This window comes from Rhizophagus irregularis, chromosome 17, assembly GCF_026210795.1.
Source record: "Rhizophagus irregularis chromosome 17, complete sequence".
NCBI lineage: Eukaryota > Fungi > Glomeromycota > Glomeromycetes > Glomerales > Glomeraceae > Rhizophagus > Rhizophagus irregularis.
In genome coordinates, this window is record NC_089445.1 from 1,283,487 (window position 1) to 1,302,733 (window position 19,247).

At 25.6% G+C, this 19,247-nt stretch overlaps 5 protein-coding genes across 5 annotated transcripts; 2 read left to right on the forward strand and 3 right to left on the reverse strand.

Annotated features, from left to right (window-relative positions):
* Positions 1 to 278: 278 nt before the first annotated feature.
* OCT59_009019 (uncharacterized protein) lies at positions 279 to 1,198 on the reverse strand (the record flags this gene model as incomplete). The annotated part of the gene is made up of 2 exons (XM_066133260.1): positions 279 to 335; positions 470 to 1,198. 2 exons carry the CDS (start codon positions 1,196 to 1,198, stop codon positions 279 to 281), a joined length of 786 nt encoding a protein of 261 aa, XP_065999717.1.
* Positions 1,199 to 2,489: 1,291 nt separating this feature from the next.
* Positions 2,490 to 4,057, forward strand: OCT59_009020 (uncharacterized protein). The gene is made up of 2 exons (XM_025316944.2): positions 2,490 to 3,512; positions 3,591 to 4,057. The coding sequence occupies exons 1-2, from the start codon at positions 2,520 to 2,522 to the stop codon at positions 3,960 to 3,962; spliced, it is 1,365 nt and encodes a 454-aa protein (XP_025179313.1). The 5' UTR covers positions 2,490 to 2,519; the 3' UTR covers positions 3,963 to 4,057.
* Positions 4,058 to 5,024: 967 nt separating this feature from the next.
* On the reverse strand, positions 5,025 to 7,027 carry OCT59_009021 (uncharacterized protein). The gene has a single exon (XM_025325821.2). It carries the CDS (start codon positions 6,971 to 6,973, stop codon positions 5,606 to 5,608), a length of 1,368 nt encoding a protein of 455 aa, XP_025179312.1. The 5' UTR covers positions 6,974 to 7,027; the 3' UTR covers positions 5,025 to 5,605.
* Positions 7,028 to 7,380: 353 nt separating this feature from the next.
* Positions 7,381 to 8,431, reverse strand: OCT59_009022 (uncharacterized protein). Its single transcript, XM_066133262.1, has 3 exons — positions 8,215 to 8,431; positions 7,976 to 8,131; positions 7,381 to 7,891 (listed from the first exon to the last, which is right to left on the reverse strand). The coding sequence occupies exons 1-3, from the start codon at positions 8,329 to 8,331 to the stop codon at positions 7,508 to 7,510; spliced, it is 657 nt and encodes a 218-aa protein (XP_065999718.1). The 5' UTR covers positions 8,332 to 8,431; the 3' UTR covers positions 7,381 to 7,507.
* A 4,484-nt stretch (positions 8,432 to 12,915) lies between these two features.
* OCT59_009023 (uncharacterized protein) lies at positions 12,916 to 14,702 on the forward strand (the record flags this gene model as incomplete). The annotated part of the gene is made up of 2 exons (XM_066133263.1): positions 12,916 to 13,545; positions 14,529 to 14,702. 2 exons carry the CDS (start codon positions 12,916 to 12,918, stop codon positions 14,700 to 14,702), a joined length of 804 nt encoding a protein of 267 aa, XP_065999719.1.
* Positions 14,703 to 19,247: the final 4,545 nt, after the last annotated feature.

The window sequence follows — 19,247 nt, forward strand, 5'->3', positions numbered from 1 at the left end:
GAAGCTTTAATGTTTACATGTAAATATTTATTGTTAATATAGATACATTGTGTACAATTCTTTTGGGAATATATAATTTTTTTTTTACGTTCAAATAATACGATCTAGCGCATCATGAAAATTTTTTTTTCGTTAGTAAATAAAAAAAAACAAAAAAAAAGAAAACGTTTAAAAATTAAATCTATTAAAAATTAATATATATAAATGTAATTACCCCCCTTTTCCCTTAACTTTTATCCCCCCATAGATTTTCCCTTAGCCTTGGCTATACGATTTGCTTAAATAATGCTAAACCAATTAAGAAAACGCTTATGGTAACGAGCAGAGTGCCATAACTTGTGGCAGGAATTCCAAATACGGGTAAACAATACCCCCAAATAACAAGAAGTAAGCCGTGAATAAAAGCAGCAGGAAAAATAAGCGTATAAGAGAAAGCAATCCAACAACTAAAACCAATATGAATCATTACCCAAGAAAATCTCCACATTACACCCCACCAAGCAGAAACTTTTGTTAAAGGTCTTCCCAAAATTTCTTCTAATTCTTCTCTTTCTTCAGAGTATCTACCTCCATCTACTAAATCATCTTTATACCATCTTAATTCTATAAAATTTTGTATAATAAAATATACAGCTTCAGCAGATGCCCATCCCAAACCTAACCAGTATGCTATCAGAAATGGTTCACTTTCATCTTCAAAACGATATAGCCAACCCATTCTAACAACTTCTTCAATAAAACCAATAAAAAGTAACGTTAAAACTGAGCTTATTGATACTTTTAAACTTATTAATTTTGAAAAAATGAAAAATAGTGGTTTTCGTATGAGAAATACAGCACACCATCCTGTTACTCCTAATAAGAAAATGTCCCATTTATATAGTACAGCAACCTCCGAAAAAGTGTGTAATAATATAATAAATGAAAATAGTGCTAAAAGAATAAATGGAGTGGAAATTAAGTATTCATTTAATAACGTATTATAATCTCTTTCTTCTTCATCATCATCTTCATCTGAAAAACCTGGTAATGAAATGTAACCTTCATGTTGTGCTGCTCTTTCTTCGAAAGGTAAATCTTGTGAAGTTGTTGATAAATGTTGTTGACTATTTCTTCCACTAGGAATTACAATTTCTCCTTTTGAATTCATAGTACCATAACTTGGTAGCCTTAACTTTGTAAAATTTTGGTCTGACATAATGTAAAATTTTTATAAATAAATTTTTTTTGATAGTTTATGAAGTTTTTTCAGGGTCAAAAAAAATCTGAGCTTATTTATATACCATTACTTTGTGGGAATGGGGTGATCTTATAATAGACATTGGAGACATTGGTAATTGTTTGTATAGGTAAAAATTACTGTAATTGGAGATTTTTTGTCACGTCCTTACATGATGTCAGTTGTTATATGATCTGATATCTTATCTAAATCATCTTATCTTTCCCATTGTGGAAGTATAAATCCCAGTGCCACAAATTATGCAATTTATGCAATTTTCTTCGAAAATTTTGTTCTTTACTGATTAAGGTAATAGCATCCCTTTATTGATTATCAATGAGTAGTTATTTACGGCATTAGGTCTGTAAGATAAAAAAAGATACTTTAACTGAGCGTTAATTTAGTAATTTTATAAAGGAATCATTTTTTTAAAAGATAGGAAAAAAGAAAGAATTTAGAGTCGAAAAATAAGGTTCTAAATTTTTAAGGAGGCTTAAAAATTAGAAATATCAAACACGTTTTTTTCAAGTTTCATGTGTGAAAAATAAGAAAAAATGGGGAATGACGTGAGAACGTGAGAACGTGAGAAGAATTTGTTGTAAAAATTTATCATAAGTAATGTATTTTCATGGGCCCGTTCCCGGACATTCCGTTTTGTAACTCGCCTTATAAAAATAGGTGATACGGTGTTATTAGGATTATCAAATTACATAATTATTTTTACATCATTATTATCATATAAATATATATATATAGCCAATCACTTGCATTACAATACCTAATCGTACATATTCTTTTATTTAAGGAATAGATTTATACAAATATATCTTAATTTCTAAAATTTGAAAATTTATATAAATATATATAAAATATATAAATATATATGTATTATAATATATGTATGTATGAGTAATAATATATCATAATTCAATTGAATTTTTTGTTCATATAAAAGTGTAAAAAAAAATTATTTTTTTAACAAATATTTAATCAATAAACGTAGAATATATTAAAAATAAATACTTATCTCGTTAAAATTTCTCGAAAAATTGATGATAATGATAATCAGTCAGATGATCTTTTTTACTTTTTTTTTTACTTTAAGATCCGATTGCTTTTTTATCTAATGTAAATGAAACATTATAAATTATAAATAGCATCTATAGATTATTTATTTTCTTTATAAAAATGATTAGTTTTCAACCATTTTTGATTTCGTCAAAATAATTTGTTTTTTTTTTCTTTTTATTTTTTTCTTTTTTTTTTTTTTAAAAAAAAAAAAAAGGAAAGCAAAAAAAAAATGGCTCATTTATATCGAATTATAAATTTGACAAAAAATTTACCTAAAATTCATCATCAAATTCGTAAAATTAGTTCACAAATTCCGGATTCAAAAAAACATTTGGTACCATCTAGTGGTACATATCCAAAAGGGTTTAAAGCAACAGGAACACATTGTGGTATAAAAAAGAATGGATTAAAAGATTTAGCATTAATAATCTCAGAAAAACCATGTACATCATCAGCTGTATTTACAACAAATGTATTTAAAGCAGCACCAGTATTAGTTTCAAGAGAAATATTAGAAAAAAAGAAAGGACAAAATATTTATTCATTGGTAATAAATGCGGGAGTTGCCAATGCCGTAACAGGTACAAAAGGTTTAGAAAATGCTAAAAGTATGGGTGATACAGTATCAAAATTAAATGGTGTAGAAGAAAGCTCTTTAGTAATGTCAACAGGTGTAATTGGACAACATTTACCTATAGAAAAAATTATTAGTGGCATAAATCAAGCTTATAATTTAGCTAAACAACAAACTGCTGAAGAATTACATGAAGGATGGATGAAAGCTGCGGAATCCATCATGACAACTGATACTTTTCCAAAATTAAGATCAAAACAATTTATTTTACCATCTTCAGGATTAAAATATAATATGGCAGGAACTACTAAAGGTGCAGGGATGATTCACCCAAATATGGCCACTTTATTAGCTACTGTCGTTACTGATGTTTCTATAAGTCCCAAAGCATTAAATGAAGCATTAAAATATGCTGTCGATAGATCATTTAATTCTATTAGTATAGATAACGATATGAGTACAAATGATACTTTTGCCGTATTCGCTAATGGAGCAGCTACAACAGACGGAAAAGTAACTATTGATGATATAAACGGAAAAGATTTCAAACAATTTAGAGATGATCTTACAGAATTTGCAGCTGATTTGGCCAAATTAGTTGTAAGAGATGGTGAAGGCGCTACAAAATTTGTGACAATCCATGTTAAGGTAAATATTTATTTTCAATTTTTAGTAAAAAGACCTTAAATTTTACTTTTAAATTACTAAAATTATAATATTACATAGGGCGCAAAAACATATACAGACGCAAAACAAATAGCATCTACCATTTCCACTTCTTCATTAGTAAAAACTGCTTTATACGGACAAGATGCAAATTGGGGGCGTATATTATGTGCTGTAGGATATGCTGGGGTTTCATCTATTATACCAAACAAAGTTTCTGTATCATTTATACCAACAGATGGTACAACTCCTTTACGTTTATTAAATTTAGGTGAACCTGAAAATGTTAATGAAGAAAGGGCTAGTGAAATTTTGGCAATGGAAGATTTAGAAATTAATGTAGATTTGGGAATTGGGAATGAAGAAGCTAAAATGTGGACTTGTGATTATAGTCACGAATATATTACGATTAATGGTCATTATAGGACTTAAAAAAATTTCTTTTATATGAACAAAAGATTCATTTAATTATTATATATAAACTAATAAAAATACGATATAAGAAATGTAAAGATGAATGATTTAAATGTTTTGAAATGTCCTTAAATAACTTTTCTTTAACTGACTGTTTTTTCTACTCATGAATGCATCGTATCCCTTAAAAGTAGGTTGCTATAAAGCATCATCATTGGCTCATACTTTATCAATCAAGAACATATTTTACTTTATAAATGGTGATCATTTTCGGTAAATTTTTTTCGGTTTTACCGATTGGTTCGATATAAAGTCAATATTTTAAAATTCCTCAATTAATCTCTATTATATAGGACTGAAAAATTTTTTTCATGTGAAATCTATTCGTGACTCATTATATGTCATACATGTCGACAATCATGTGCTATAAATAAAATAAAAAACAAAGTTTTCCCATAATACTATAATTGGTCTGGATAGAGAGGTTGAAAAGCAAAAGACTAATAATAATCAAGAAAATAATGGTAATCTTAAAGTAAAAAGGTTGAGAGACAAGGAGGTATAATATGAGACGGTTAAATTTCTAAATACCATTTTAGCCGCGATCTTATAATTTTCAGCAGTGTTTTCTATATATAGTTTACTTTCATAACTTTATGTAAATTATATCCTTATTTTACATCTGAAAACTCGAATGATGTACATCATCCGCTTGCTAATCTCAAATAATTTTTTGTGCCATAATCTTAAAAAAAACGTAATTATCGTTAAAATATTTTATATTTATAATATTATTTACTTAATATTATCCCGTAGTTTTCTCTTTTATACCCCGAAATTTTAGGAATTTTAATCACCTTTGGACCTTCCGGCAAAAGTAAATATTTTTTTTTTGTGTAATTGATTATATGAAATTGATATTTGATTTGAAATTTTAATCAATGATTCCTGAGATATGAGTAGTCATCATCGTTAATAATTTCCATAAACAAAACAATGTATTGATTTGAATTGTTTTAACAATCTATAGCTGATAGTAAATAGTAATAACAATAATTCCCCCTTTTTTAAAAAAAAAATGTACCATATTTTTCGTATTTTGTAATTGTTTTAATAAATAAATTATATGTTTAAAAATTTTGTGGTAAAAAACATTACATGCTATTGTCGGTTGCGTAAAATCAGTTATATTTCCCAAGAAATCAAATCGTCCAATCAGGTTAAGCTTTCAAATGTTTTCGGCTGGAATATTCGCTTTAATTATTGTAATGATATTTTTGCATAATCATTTTTAATTTCTGAACCACAATCATAAGAGATAAAGTCATTGTTTTTATTTAAAGAACAAAAGTTAATACAGTAATCATTAAAAAAAAAGAACAATCCTACAATATAATCTATTGTAATTTTAAAAAAAAACAATGATTACACAGTTTTTTAATAAAAAATTAAAAATTCCAAGAATTTACATGGATGTAAAATAAAGATTAATTAGGGATAAAGAGATAAAGGAAAAAATAAAAGGAGAAAATAATGAATTTAAAGAGAAACAAAATAAAATTAATGTACATTAAAAAAAAAAATTCATCATTTAAAGTTTGAGAAACTTTTCATAATTCATTCGTAGTGTGAATCGATCACAAGTAAATTAAAGAACAAAATTAATAGGCTTGGGTGAGAGAATTAATGCTATTAATGTTACTTTGTTGATAGCTTTTGAATTGAAGTTGAGGTATAAATAAAGATCTCGAATTATAAATTACATTTGGATTTTCTGAATCAGTAACATGTATTTGAATCGGTTGAAATTGTAACGAAATCCTCTTTTTGCCATTTTGAATTTTATTAAACAATGGGAAGAAAGGTGATAATCTTCTATAGGAATCTCGTTTGGGTTTAACCACAATGGGTTCATGAGCCACAACAACCTCTTGAGAAATAGTAGGTGGAGTTGGTGGGAAAACTTCTTCTTCGCTAACTAACTTTTCAATTCTAACAAAATTTGAAAGGTTTAAATCAGGAGCTTTACCAAGACAAATTTTGATTTTTAATTTATGGGAAACTGTAATATATGTTGTGTCTATATCATAAAGTAATTTTCTTTCGTTAGGCATATTTAACTTAACTTCTACAAAACACTCATTATCAGGGCCTTGTGAAATTGGAATTGTATCTGCTTCTACAATTTCCTTAACAACGTATCTTTTTGTTAATGTTTCATATTTATCTGTTCGTAATTCGTGATATTCTTTTAATCCTACAAATATTTTTTTTAGATAGACTTGAGGTTCGTTAAAAGTTAATTTTATAGGGAGAACAACGAATTCCCCTGGTCCGAAAATTGAACGTGCTACGGACACATCGTGATCCAAAACATACTGTTTAGTTGGACCTCCTTCTTTTTTAATCCAATGAATAGATTTTGGTTCTGGTGTGATTGTATAACGAACGACAGGAACCAAATATTTGATTATTTTTTTTGTATTACGAGAATTAGGATCAATTGACCGTCTTGAAATAACAGCTTTAAGTGTATAATAAATCCTTCCGCTCCCTTCATCCATTATGGTTGAAGGAGGAATATTATCTGGTAATTTGAATTTGAAAGGTAGGTCAAGATGTTTTACACCTTCATAATGACCTTTACTTTGTGATCTCCAAATAATTATTTTACTAGCAAAAAATTCACGTTTAGCTTTATGTGTGGTTATCTTTGTTGTTGAAGCTTGTTCATCATAGACTTCACTTTCGTCATCCTCTCTAAGAATATCTTGACCTTTTTCTAATATACCCGCAAACCGAACAAATTCTTTTCCTACAAAAGAGAGTGTGATTTTCTTTGCAAATATTGGTTTGTCGTCAGTGTATCTTAAACGTAGTGTTCCTTCTATTGTTGATTTATCTGGTCCTAAATACCCTAACTGAAAAGATGTTTCTTCTGGAGAATATTCGAAAAATACTTTTCTACTATATTTTGAACGAGGTGCGACTGAAACAAGTTCATTTGTCCGTTTAATTTTTGGTGACATTTCGTAATATCGCAACGAAAATAAGAAAAAGAATTTGTTTATTGGTGGAAGCCCGAATAAAAAAAAAAGAGAGAAAAGCCAAAACTTTATGTATTTGAATATTTTTTATTATTATAAAGCTAAAACCATGTGTATTCATTCACAGATTTACAAATGATATGCTAGCCCCACGTTCTAATAAACCTTAAATAGAAGCAAAATGGCGATAGAATAAGATTCATTATAGTGATGATCTTATTTTTCTCATGATCGAAAGGGATTGCAATTTACTTTTTTTACTCACACTAAACAAAAAGAAGACGTTTTTATATTTCCATATGATTTATTTTTTTTTTTATCACGCGAATTTTGATCAGCTCGATCAGATCACTCATAACGGGGGGTAAACAAATATGTAACAAATTATATTTAGAAATAGAATCACGCTATTAAATAATAGTTTATTAAATTGATAATAGATATACGAAAATACGGTAAAATTATTAAAATTATGAATTAATTAAATAAAATTAATTATTTATACTAATTTTTACTTTATGAACTAATGTTAAAATAAGATTTTTCACTAATAGGTACAAGCCTAATACTTTCAATAATATAACTTAAATCATATGGGCCGTAATTCAATGTAGTTATTCCATGAATAGTAGTTCCAATATATTTAAGATTTCCGGGTAACAAACGTAAAGTTGCAATTACATTGTAGGGAGGTGGATCATCAGGTAAGTCGACTTTTTCCGAGTGAGCAAGAACCTTAACGATATCTGAATCGTTAGTGTAAGAATAAGTCCCCCAAGCTTTCGTATCATCTCTCATTGCGTTTGGAAGTGTGAGATATTGTGATTCTACTAAAACTTCTACACAATCACCAGGTTTACCTTTTGGAACTTGAGGATAAATGCACTCATTATCAACGGTCTAAGAAAAAGAAAATATGAATAAGAACAATCCTCTTTTTTTTTTTACAAAAAAATCTTTAAAAATTAAAAATTTAATTTTTACCTTTGGCTTAACGATGATTTCAAATACAGGAATTTTACTATTTCTCAATGCTAGCATCAATTCATCTTCAAAAGAAACGATAACGCGATCATTTTCTTCATCAAGGTAAAAAATTTCAATTCCTTTTTCGTAACTTATATCGAAACGTTCACGTATCTAAATAAAATTAAGGATAATTGGTTTTAATATACACTTTTGGAATTTCCGAAGTAAAGAAGATTAATTCATCTTATTTTTACCTTATATTCTAATTCTTCTAATTTAATATTTTTGTCGGCATAAATTTTACGAGCTTTGGTTTCTCCGTGACTGGTGTGTCTAGCTTTAATGATCATAGATTCAGTTTGACTATTCATTTTGTGATTTTGATTTTCTTAGTCAAAGTTAAGAATATTTTTTCGTAAAGTCAATGAGAGAAATTTTTTCTAGTGAAATAAAAAAAATAAAAAACGAGATAAAAAAAAAAATGATAGATTACCCAATTTATTAAATTTCTATTTTTTTTTCTGAAAAATAAAATGGTCTATATATGGAAGTAAATGGGCAATAGGCAATTTTATCATTAATGTGGAGAATAAAATTTTAAGGGGAATGATCGAGTAATCTTGATAATCTTGAATCATAATTCCGATAAAAAACTTACCTTGATTATAATACTAATAAGAATATCGAATATCCTGAATATAATTTCATGTGATTCAACATAACCTGTTCGTACATTCTGATCGATTAATTCATTCATGTAAGTCATGATCGTGGAGTTAAAATCGTGTTATAAGTTTTTCATTGTAATTGTTGATCGGATCGAATTCTAGACTGTTAAAAATCCTGCATTCTAAAAGCAGTTACGCAACTACTCCAAATAGAAATAATTGAAACAATGCCTGTTATTTTAAATTGAAGTAAACGAGATAAAAAAAAACGACAAGGGGGCGTGTGCACTTAGGGAGGGGTGTGCACTTAAAGGATCTGATAAATTTTAAATTTTCTAATCATAAAAATAACTTTTAATGGTTAATACAAATTTACGTATTTTTTAATAGTAACAAAACATTGAAGTCATGTAGCATTTACGGGAGGACCCAGAAATATATATACATAGGTAGGGTATCACAGATGCCATCATAGTGGAATTAGACGGAGTAAAGTTTTGATTTGCGTACAATTTAAAGAATTTTTCATCCATTAGGTCATCAAAGATTGCGTATTTTATATCAAAATTTTTGTATGCAAATATTAGTTTGCGTATTTTTGGCCTAAACTTGGCTAATCTTATATATATATAATATATTTAAACCGCATTGGAATATTTAACATTAATTGAAAGAAATTTCTAATTAGAATAAATACTATTTTTTCACATTAGTATTTGGTTTTATATATAAATAATATAGAAGTCATAATAAAATAATTAATAACTTAATGTCTGAAAATTTTATTTGCGTATTTTTACAGGATTTTCAATATCAGGTGTCAATTATGCGTACTACTTATATAAAAAGTCTCTGCGTACAGCTCATAGTAAGAAAATTTTTCGCCACCTGACCCTTATATATATATTTCTGGGTCCTTTTATGGGGGTGTTCAATATAAGAATTGCTTGCACACGCAGAATATACTAGAGGGAGTGCACTTAACTCTAAGTCCCAAACTTGGAACCAAGCTATAATGTATGTATAAGAAGAGTGTACACTTACAAAGGATGGTATTACTGTAATATTATTGTCTTGAGAATCAATTTAAGATTTAATTAATCATGATGAATTACTTTCATTTTAATTTGTGTAAACAATAAAGATTTAGTTATATATTAATACCTATTTCAAATAAATTATCTGATAGATAAATTTTATTGGTTACATTATTGTAATTCTAGCTGGTATTATATATAGGTTATATAGGTTTTAGCAAAATTGGCTTTTTTTTCTTTATTTTATTTGTTTTTTTGTTAACTAATTCCATTTTTCTAATTGTTTTTATTTTTAAACTGACAAATAAATAATTTCCTATTATTTAATCCAATAATAATAAATATTCAAAAAAAAGTAATATCATTTATATAAAAAAACTTCAGTTCAGTAATCATATCTTTTAAAATATAATTATAAAAACAAAAGATTATTTTTATTAAATCATAATTACTTATTTTTTAAAATTTGATTTTTAAATTTGATTATTTATTTCTAATAAATTTAATAATTTGATTTGATATAATTTATTTATAAAAAATATTGAATCTACTAATATAACTAACTTATATAGAAATTTCTATAAATTTATAGAAAATACTTTTTAATCTGGTAATTTAAATTTGTATAAATTAATTAAAATTTTAATTAATTATAATTTAAATTTATATAAATATATATTAATTTTAATAGCAAAGTATGTATTTATAAATATATTATATAACTTTATTAAAAAGTTATATAAAAAGAATTTTTAATAAATATAATTTTTAAAAAAATATGCAATATATGTATTTTTGCCTGTTTTGCAAGTTTATCTAAAGCATTAAAATTAATTTTAAATGTCAATTTTGATTTATTTAATAAATTTTTTTTTCCTGTTTTTTTATTTTTATTTTTTTATTTTTATTTAACAGTAATAGTTAGCGAATACAAATTTTATAAACAAATCAAAAATGAAAAAGTAAAATAAAAAAATGAACTAAACTATCAGAAGAATCTACTTCAATAGTGGGGCAATTATTTTCCTGTTTTTTCATTAAATTAATTCTATTCAACACTAAATAATCAGCATAGAAAATTTACTTTTTTGAAAACCTATATTTAAATACTCTATATATAATCATCTATTTTAAAAATAATAAAATTTTTTTTTTAAATTTATAATAAATTTTATTTTATAATAAATTTATTTTTTTTTATAATTTATTTTAGAGTATATTCTAAATCTCATTGCAGATGATTTTCATTTTTCACCATACTAGTATTAGCAAATATTAATAAATAAAGTTTTATAACATTTTTAATTTTGCCCAAAATTCTATTTTAATTCTGATAAAATAACAATTATTAATAGTGATATTTAGCAATACTCTTTATTTTAAACTTATCAGAATATTTGCAAATTGAGTAAGATATTTTATAAAATTTATTTTATTAATAAAATATTACTTTTTATAAAGATAAAATTTTTTTAAAAAAATATTTTATATTTTTTTTTACAAATTATCTAATATAATAAATAAATAATTTATTATTATATAATATATAAATTATAAAATATAAAAAAAATTTATATATAATATTTACCAGCTACTTTTCTTATTGATAACAACTAATTAAATATTACTTAATATTAATTATATAATTTTAAATAGTTTTTAAATAGTGATTTTTTTCTTTTTATTATAATTTAATAATAAATATTAATATAAAAAATAAAAGTTTTAATATACTTTTATATAATTATTTAATTGATTTTACTAAAATTAGTAATTATATAAAAAGATAATTATATAGAAATTTTTAAATTTGGCTAAAATTAAATTTAATTAAAATTATAAGTATATTAAAATTCTGGCTAAATATAATATTTAAAAAAATTACAGGATTTTAAACATATAGTTATAATAGATTTTTACAAATATTTTAATATTCAATAATTCAATTTAATAACCTTTTTTTTTAAATTGTAAAAAAATTATGAAATAAAAAAAAAAGTTTATTGAAATTAAATTACTGAATGTTAAAAAATTTATGACTTTAATTTATAACTTTTTAAAAAATAAATTAATTGGCTAATAGTATAATTTATAGAAAAAGTTAAAGGTAATAAATAGTAAAGATAACTGAATTATGCTAGTACTAAATCTTTTAATATATATAGTACTGGAAATCTATATTTGACAATAAAAATGTAATACTTAAAAATCTTTCAACTTCTTTAAAAAAATACAATCTAGAAAAATAAACTGGTAATTTTATTCTTTAAGATAAGCTCTATCAAATTACCAGTCAGATTTTTAAAAGAAAATCTATGTAAAAAGTTATAAGCATTTGAAATTATATGATTTTCATATAATCAGTTTAAATTTGAAATAAAATATGGTAACTATACTTCTCACTAATTAATTTTGGAAAATGGACTAATTCACTATTTATTATAAAATTATTATGAATTAATTATGTCTGTCAAAATACATTACGTCTATCAAAATAAATTTAATTAGTATTTTGTCATTTTGATGAAAAGTATATTGGTAACTAGAACTTATGATAATTTAGACTAACTTCATGTATTGCGATAATGTCAACCTGAATTATCATAATATAAATTAAATGTAATTTTTTTAAAAAAAAATTTTTTGGATTTTATTGCTAAAATTTGTTTGTAATAAAAAATTTTCAAAACTGCATTTTATTAGTACTTTACATAAGGGGAGTTACACATATTACGTAATATTCAGTTTAATATAAACTTCATCAGGAAATTTGTTTAGGCGTAATTTAGTATAATATTTCGAAGGTGGTGTAAAATTTCGAAATATTACACTAAAAACGTAATATTACAAAAGTTTACGCTCTTAAATTTGAATAATTATAGTAATTTAAGAATATCTCGCTATCTACTAATCCAATCAAGACGATCTATAGCTAGGGATGGGGTTAATTAACTATGGTTAATTATAATTAAGCAAATTTGGTTAATTAACGGTTAATTTGGTTAATTATAAATTAGCCAATTAAAAGAAGTGATCACAGTCACGTGACCGATTTTCTGATTTTTATCGATCTTTTTTTCAATAATTTTTTTTTATTTTTCAATTTAACAATGACTAAAAAAAAGGTGCTGTTTGGAAACATTGGACTATTATTACACAAAACCAAACAGAAAGTAATAAAAACAACTCCCATCCTACTGTACAATGTAATTATTGTTCTAAAGTTTTGAATAGAGCTGTTCCTGCACGAATGCAAAATCATCTTGATAAAGAATGTCTAGGAGCACCGGATAATGCAAAGTCTAAAAAAAATATTAATTTACAAGGTTCCACAACTAGCACTATTCACACTCCAACTATTACTCCAAATACTACTCATACAAATATACCTGTAAAACGAATTAAAATAACTAAAACATCTAAGATTGAGAATTTTGTTGATCGTATAAGCGAAGAAGAACAAGACGACCTTGAATTTCAACTAGCACAAGCATTATTTTCAGCTGGAGTACCATTTGCCTTTGTTGAAAATCCGCTTGTCATTCAATTTTTTAAATGTCTCCAGCCATCCTTCAAGTTGCCAAATAGGAGAAAACTTGCTGGAGATTTATTAAATGATGTTTATGATGAAGTAAAATTACAAACTGATGAACAAATTTCCAAAGCAAAGACTCTTTGTATGGTTTCTGATGGTTGGTCTAATATTAATCGAGAATCAGTACAAAATTTTATCATTTGTACTCCTAAACCAGTTTTTTTTAATGCTACATTTTCAGGTGAAGAATCCCATACAGGAGAATGGATTTCAAATGAAATTATTCAACAAATGGAAGCTATTGGTGTTCAAAAATTTTCAGCTGTTATTACGGATACAGCTAGTGTAATGAAATCAGCATGGAGACGAATTGAGGAAAAATATTCCAATGTTGTTTGTCTTGGGTGTAACTCTCATGTTATTAATCTTTTAATTGGGGATATTTTAAAGATTGATGAAATTAAAACCATAGTTGAAAATTCTAAAATGATAGTAAAATATTTTAAGTCTCATGTACAAGCAGCAGCAAAATTAAAACGTATTCAAGGTGAAAATTATAATAAAGAGATTGCGTTGGTTTTACCAGTACTTACACGATGGGGATCACATCTTAGCTGCTTTCAGTCACTTCAAAAATCAAAAACTGCTCTTGAACAAACATTAATGGATCCTGATATCCGTAAAAAAATAAATAATACAGTAAGAAATTTTGTATTATCGGAGAATTTTTGGGATATGTTGGACACAATTATAAAATTTTTAGAGCCAATGGTTATAGCGTTAAAATTGTTTGAATCAGACACATCTACTCTTTCAACTGTTTATTTTCACTTCAAAAAATTAATGCATCGAGTTAGTGAAATCTCTTGTAATTTTTCTAACAATACTCAACAACTTGTTCAAAAATGGCGGGATTATACATACCATCCTGTTATGATGGCTGCTTATATGTTAGATCCATGTTTTTTAGAAGAAAGCAAAAATACTGATATAGAGGCAACGGGATATAGAGAATTCACAGAATTCACAAGTAAAAGGTTCAATCAAGAGGAATCTGTGATTATGTTTACAGAATTAGTAAAATTTCGTCAAAAAAATTCACCATATGATAATAAAATGATTTGGTTATCATCTACTAACCTTAGTCCGTCTGTATGGTGGCAATCTTGGCCAAATAGTAGCCTTCAACAACTAGCTATTAAGATTCTTTCAATTCCAAAATCATCCGCCGCCGCTGAAAGAAATTTTTTTACGTTTGGGTTTATTCATAATAAAATCCGTAATCGATTGCAAAATGAACGTATTAAGAAGTTGGTTTATATTTACAGAAATCTTCAGTTGTACGAAAAGAGTTAAAAAGAAAATTAATACATGATCAGCGTAATGATAATAACAATAATGATATAAATAATAATAATAATACTGGTAACGATAACAATAATGATGATGATGATAGAATATTCGGGTTAGAATTAAATATTACGGATTTAACAACTGAATAATAAATAAATTTTGATAAATATAAAATAAAAATATAAGTTTAATTAAATAAATTATAAAAATTATAAAATTTGTTATAATAGACCGGAAATTATAATTGGGTTAATTAACCGGTTAATTAACCCAAATTATAATTAACCATTAATTTACCATCCCTATCTATAGCTCATTGGAATCAGCTCATCAAGATGAATCGAATGGTAGTAAAATCGTATCTTTACGTTTGATAGATGACTTTCTATTAATTTAAAACTTTACTGCATACTATAGAACGTTCTATCAACTATAGAAATGTGATTTTACTACCATTCGATCCGTCTTGATGAGCTGATTCCAATGAGTTATAGATCATCTTGATTGGATCAGTAGATAGCGAGATATTCTTAAATTACTATAATTATTCAAATTTAAGAGCGTAAACTTTTGTAATATTACGTTTTTAGTGTAATATTTCGAAATTTTACACCACCTTCGAAATATTACACTAAATTACGCCTAAACAAATTTCCTGATGTTACTTCCCTCTCTTTTCTTGTCAGATTTAATAACCAATCAAATTATAATATTTATAAATCATATAATTTTATTAAGTGTAATGTAAGATTTTGGTTACTCCCTCCTCTCCTTTAATAATTACGTAATATATGTAAGCTTCCTAAGAAATTCCAATTTTTTATTAGCTGAATTTCAGATCATATGATATAGAATCAGCTCAGAAAATTAAAATGAAATCACATGATTGTTAAGTATAAACTTCTAGCACCATAATTATATAAATTATGTTTATATTAGAAATTTAGATCTAAAAACTTTAAATCTAATAATATAACTTATAATTTGAAAAAAATTCAAATAATACTAAGATAACTCAAATTTTATATTATATAAATTTAAAATAGAATATCTTAATTAAAATTATATTTATAAAAATAAAATAAATATTAAAATATTTGCAAATTTAATAAATTCAAGATCATTAAAATCCAATTACTAGTTTTTAAAATAGTAAAAAATTTATTATAAAATTTATATAAAATTAAATATAAACTTTTTAATATTATTTAAAATTCTATTTAGAATTTTATAAAAGTAATATAAATATAAATATCTTTTAAAATATTAGCTAATTATAGGATCCTGCTTACTTATAAGATAGGTCACCCCTAAGGTTGCTTGCCGAAACTAGAAGGTTTTGGCAGAATAGCGTACGTGAAACTGCCAAAACTAGTTTTACGAAATCATCAAGAAATGCTGAAACTGCGAAACCTATCAAAATTGTGAAACTGCCGTAACTTGCCAAAACTGTTTTGGCGTTTCGGCAATACTTTCTATATGATTTAATTAGAGTTTTGGCATTTAAACAATTTATAAGAATAAAGACAATATGATTTTTTGTATGTAAATATTTATTTTATAATATTTTTAATATTAAACTAATAAAATATACAATTAAAAATATAATAAAAATTAAAATTTAATATCTTTATCTTCTATGTAGGAACCTACTTCTACCTCTTCTTCTATCTCTACTTCTATCCCGTCTTCTATCTCTACTTCTGTCTCGTCTTCTATCTCTACTTCTATCTCTACTTCTTGATCAAGACCTAGATCACAACCTCCTTCTTTCCCTTCGCAATCTATATTCATATCGATGTTGATCATGCGCAACATGCCGCTGTCAATACTCTCGTTTAAACAGATCTAAAATCCAATAAAAATATTAATGAATTGAATGAATTGCCTAAATAAAATTAATTTAAAATAATAATTAATAATAATTACCAGTTTGTAACCAAAATTTATCATTCATATCAGCGAAACACACTCTATCGAAACTATTTGGGCTTACAATAGGAATGTCGTTATTATTATTATTTATTATCCTACTGAGGTTTTCATAACCTCGTTTGAGGGCATTTCATTTTGTAGAGCATTGCCTGAGTGTCGCTGCAAATCCGGTTGCAGCGAACACCCTATTTGCTATTATTATCCATGCATTTACATGGTGACGGTTTGCAATTCTTTCGAATTGCTGATGCAAATTTCTTCGCTCTGCGATTAATTGCCTAGCAGCGTTAATCGTCCATTGGAATGCTAATGGTAGCGATGGAACAAAGGTACTAATGCTGCCATTTTTTATTTTTATGATTTTTTCGTAACTTGAAAATTAAATCATATGGGCTGATTTGTCTACCTTTAATTAAAATATTGATTTTATTACATTTTTATTATACAAAATACTATATAATATACAGTAAATTGGGGATGAGTATTAAAAAATTTTTATTTAATGTTATTATACTATAATTTGGTAAATATTTCTTTTAAATTAATATAATTCTTAGCACTTACTATATATGTTAAAAATTTGTATCTCAACTTTAAACGTAAATATCTCCAGATCCAGTGATCCAATCGGCAAGCTCTTTTTTCGTTCATATAGACCAGATCAAGGGCTTTCCAAAGAGCCTAAATTTATAAAAAATGGATTAGTGGATCCCAAGATATTTGCATTTAAGCATGTTAAAAAGTTCGTACCTCAACTTTAAACGTAAATATCTCCGGATCTAATGATTCAATCGGTGAGTTCTTTTTTCGCCTATAAAGTCCAGAACAAAGGCTTTCCAACGAGCCTAAAATTATAGAAAACGGATCAGTGAATCTTGATATATTTGCATTTAAAGATAGTAATACAAACTCCGACATAAAATAATTATTTTATTGTTTGAAAATATCTATTATGATACCATCTTTTATATTATATTTTTATTATATTTTTATAAACATTTATAGCTGCTAAGACTATATAAATTTTTATTTTACTTTATATTTTATTAAAATATACTTACTTTTTAATAATATATGTTAAAAATTCCATATATATAAGAAATGGATTTTTTATTAGTGAAATGGGTTTTTTCACAGTTTTTTTACATTTAATAATTTAAGTTTCGCAAATGTAAATTTTTGTTCAACTTATTATTTAGTCAAGTGATCATCAATCAGATGATTTTTTGGTATTACAAAACAATTTTGAGTAACAAAAATTATGAAAATCAATTTAATAACTCCTTTTAATGCAGAGTAAACAAATCAGCTCATATGTACAATTTGAAAATTAAAATACAATTTGGTTTTGAATTGCGAAAAAAAAATCCTATATACTTCAAATTTCATAATATTTATACTAATTTTAAAATTCATTATAATGTTTAAAACATGAACTAATGAACATAATAATATTCTACATAATTAAAGTATTTGTAACAAAATAAACACAGTTTTGATTCTAATGTAATAAATTTAATTAACGCAGTTCTAAATTTTTTTGTAACGCAATTCTTAAAATTTATTGATCTAATGTAATAAATTTAATTAACGAAGTCCTTAAAACTTATTGATTCTAATAAAATATGCTAATTCTTATTCCTTAATTAAATTGCACTATTTTTAAAATATAATATGCTTATCCTTATTCCTTAATTAAATTGCAATGTTTTAAAATATAATATAAAATTACAATTGCCTGCATAATTATATGTTAACTGGACTTTGATCGCAAATATTTTGCCCTGCATAATTACATCATTTATTTCCTAAATAGTATCATTATTTAAATCACATGATATTAGAATTAATTCTCATTGGATTAACTATTGTAATTATTTCTCATTATTATTATTCCTCATTATCATCATAATTATCGTCATTATTATCACCGTCATCTATACCTAATACATCATTTATATCATAATCATAGTCACCTTCCCCAGCTCTCTTGTTATTACCACTATCATCATCTTCCGCATTATTTTCATTTGAATCATCCAATATATCTCTTGGAATATCGCCGATTTCACTAGTAATTGAATCATGCGATAAATTAACAAATTGATCAATCCATATACTTTCAATTACTACATGGCAATTGTCTTCGGGTATTGTTTCGCCGCTTGTAGTTAATCTTTGAGTAGAAGCTTGCTCCTCATTATATTCTTCATCGTCATCTTCTGCAAAAGCTTCTGCAATACGTATATTGATCTCATTATTACTAAGACGAGTATTCTTTTTTTGATCAATTCCATAAAATCCAAGTTCAGTTTTTGAATTGGATTTTCAATACAAAATTAATTTGCACATGGATTCTAGTTTATCCACATTAAGATTTAAGCGACGTTTATGAAATAGCCATCCTAAAGTCAAAAATCCACATTCGCAAGTTGTTGAGTTAGGACATATTGCAAATAGATAACTTGCAATTCTTGGCAGGACATCTGGTTCTGATTCGGTATTAATATATTTCTACTAATTCACGGGATTATCTTTAGTAAAACTGATATCTAGGTCAAATGGCTTTTGCTCATTAATATATTTCTGTATTTGATCACATAAAGTTTTAGCTTCGTAACGGTCGAAACCTAAATTTTTCCCGATTGAAGCTGCACATTTGATAATTCTCATGAGGGTGCATTTTTTAAGTGGTGCGTTTTTAAATCTGAGATCTATAAAAAAACAAGTAATATACTTATCATCATCAAACTCATCAA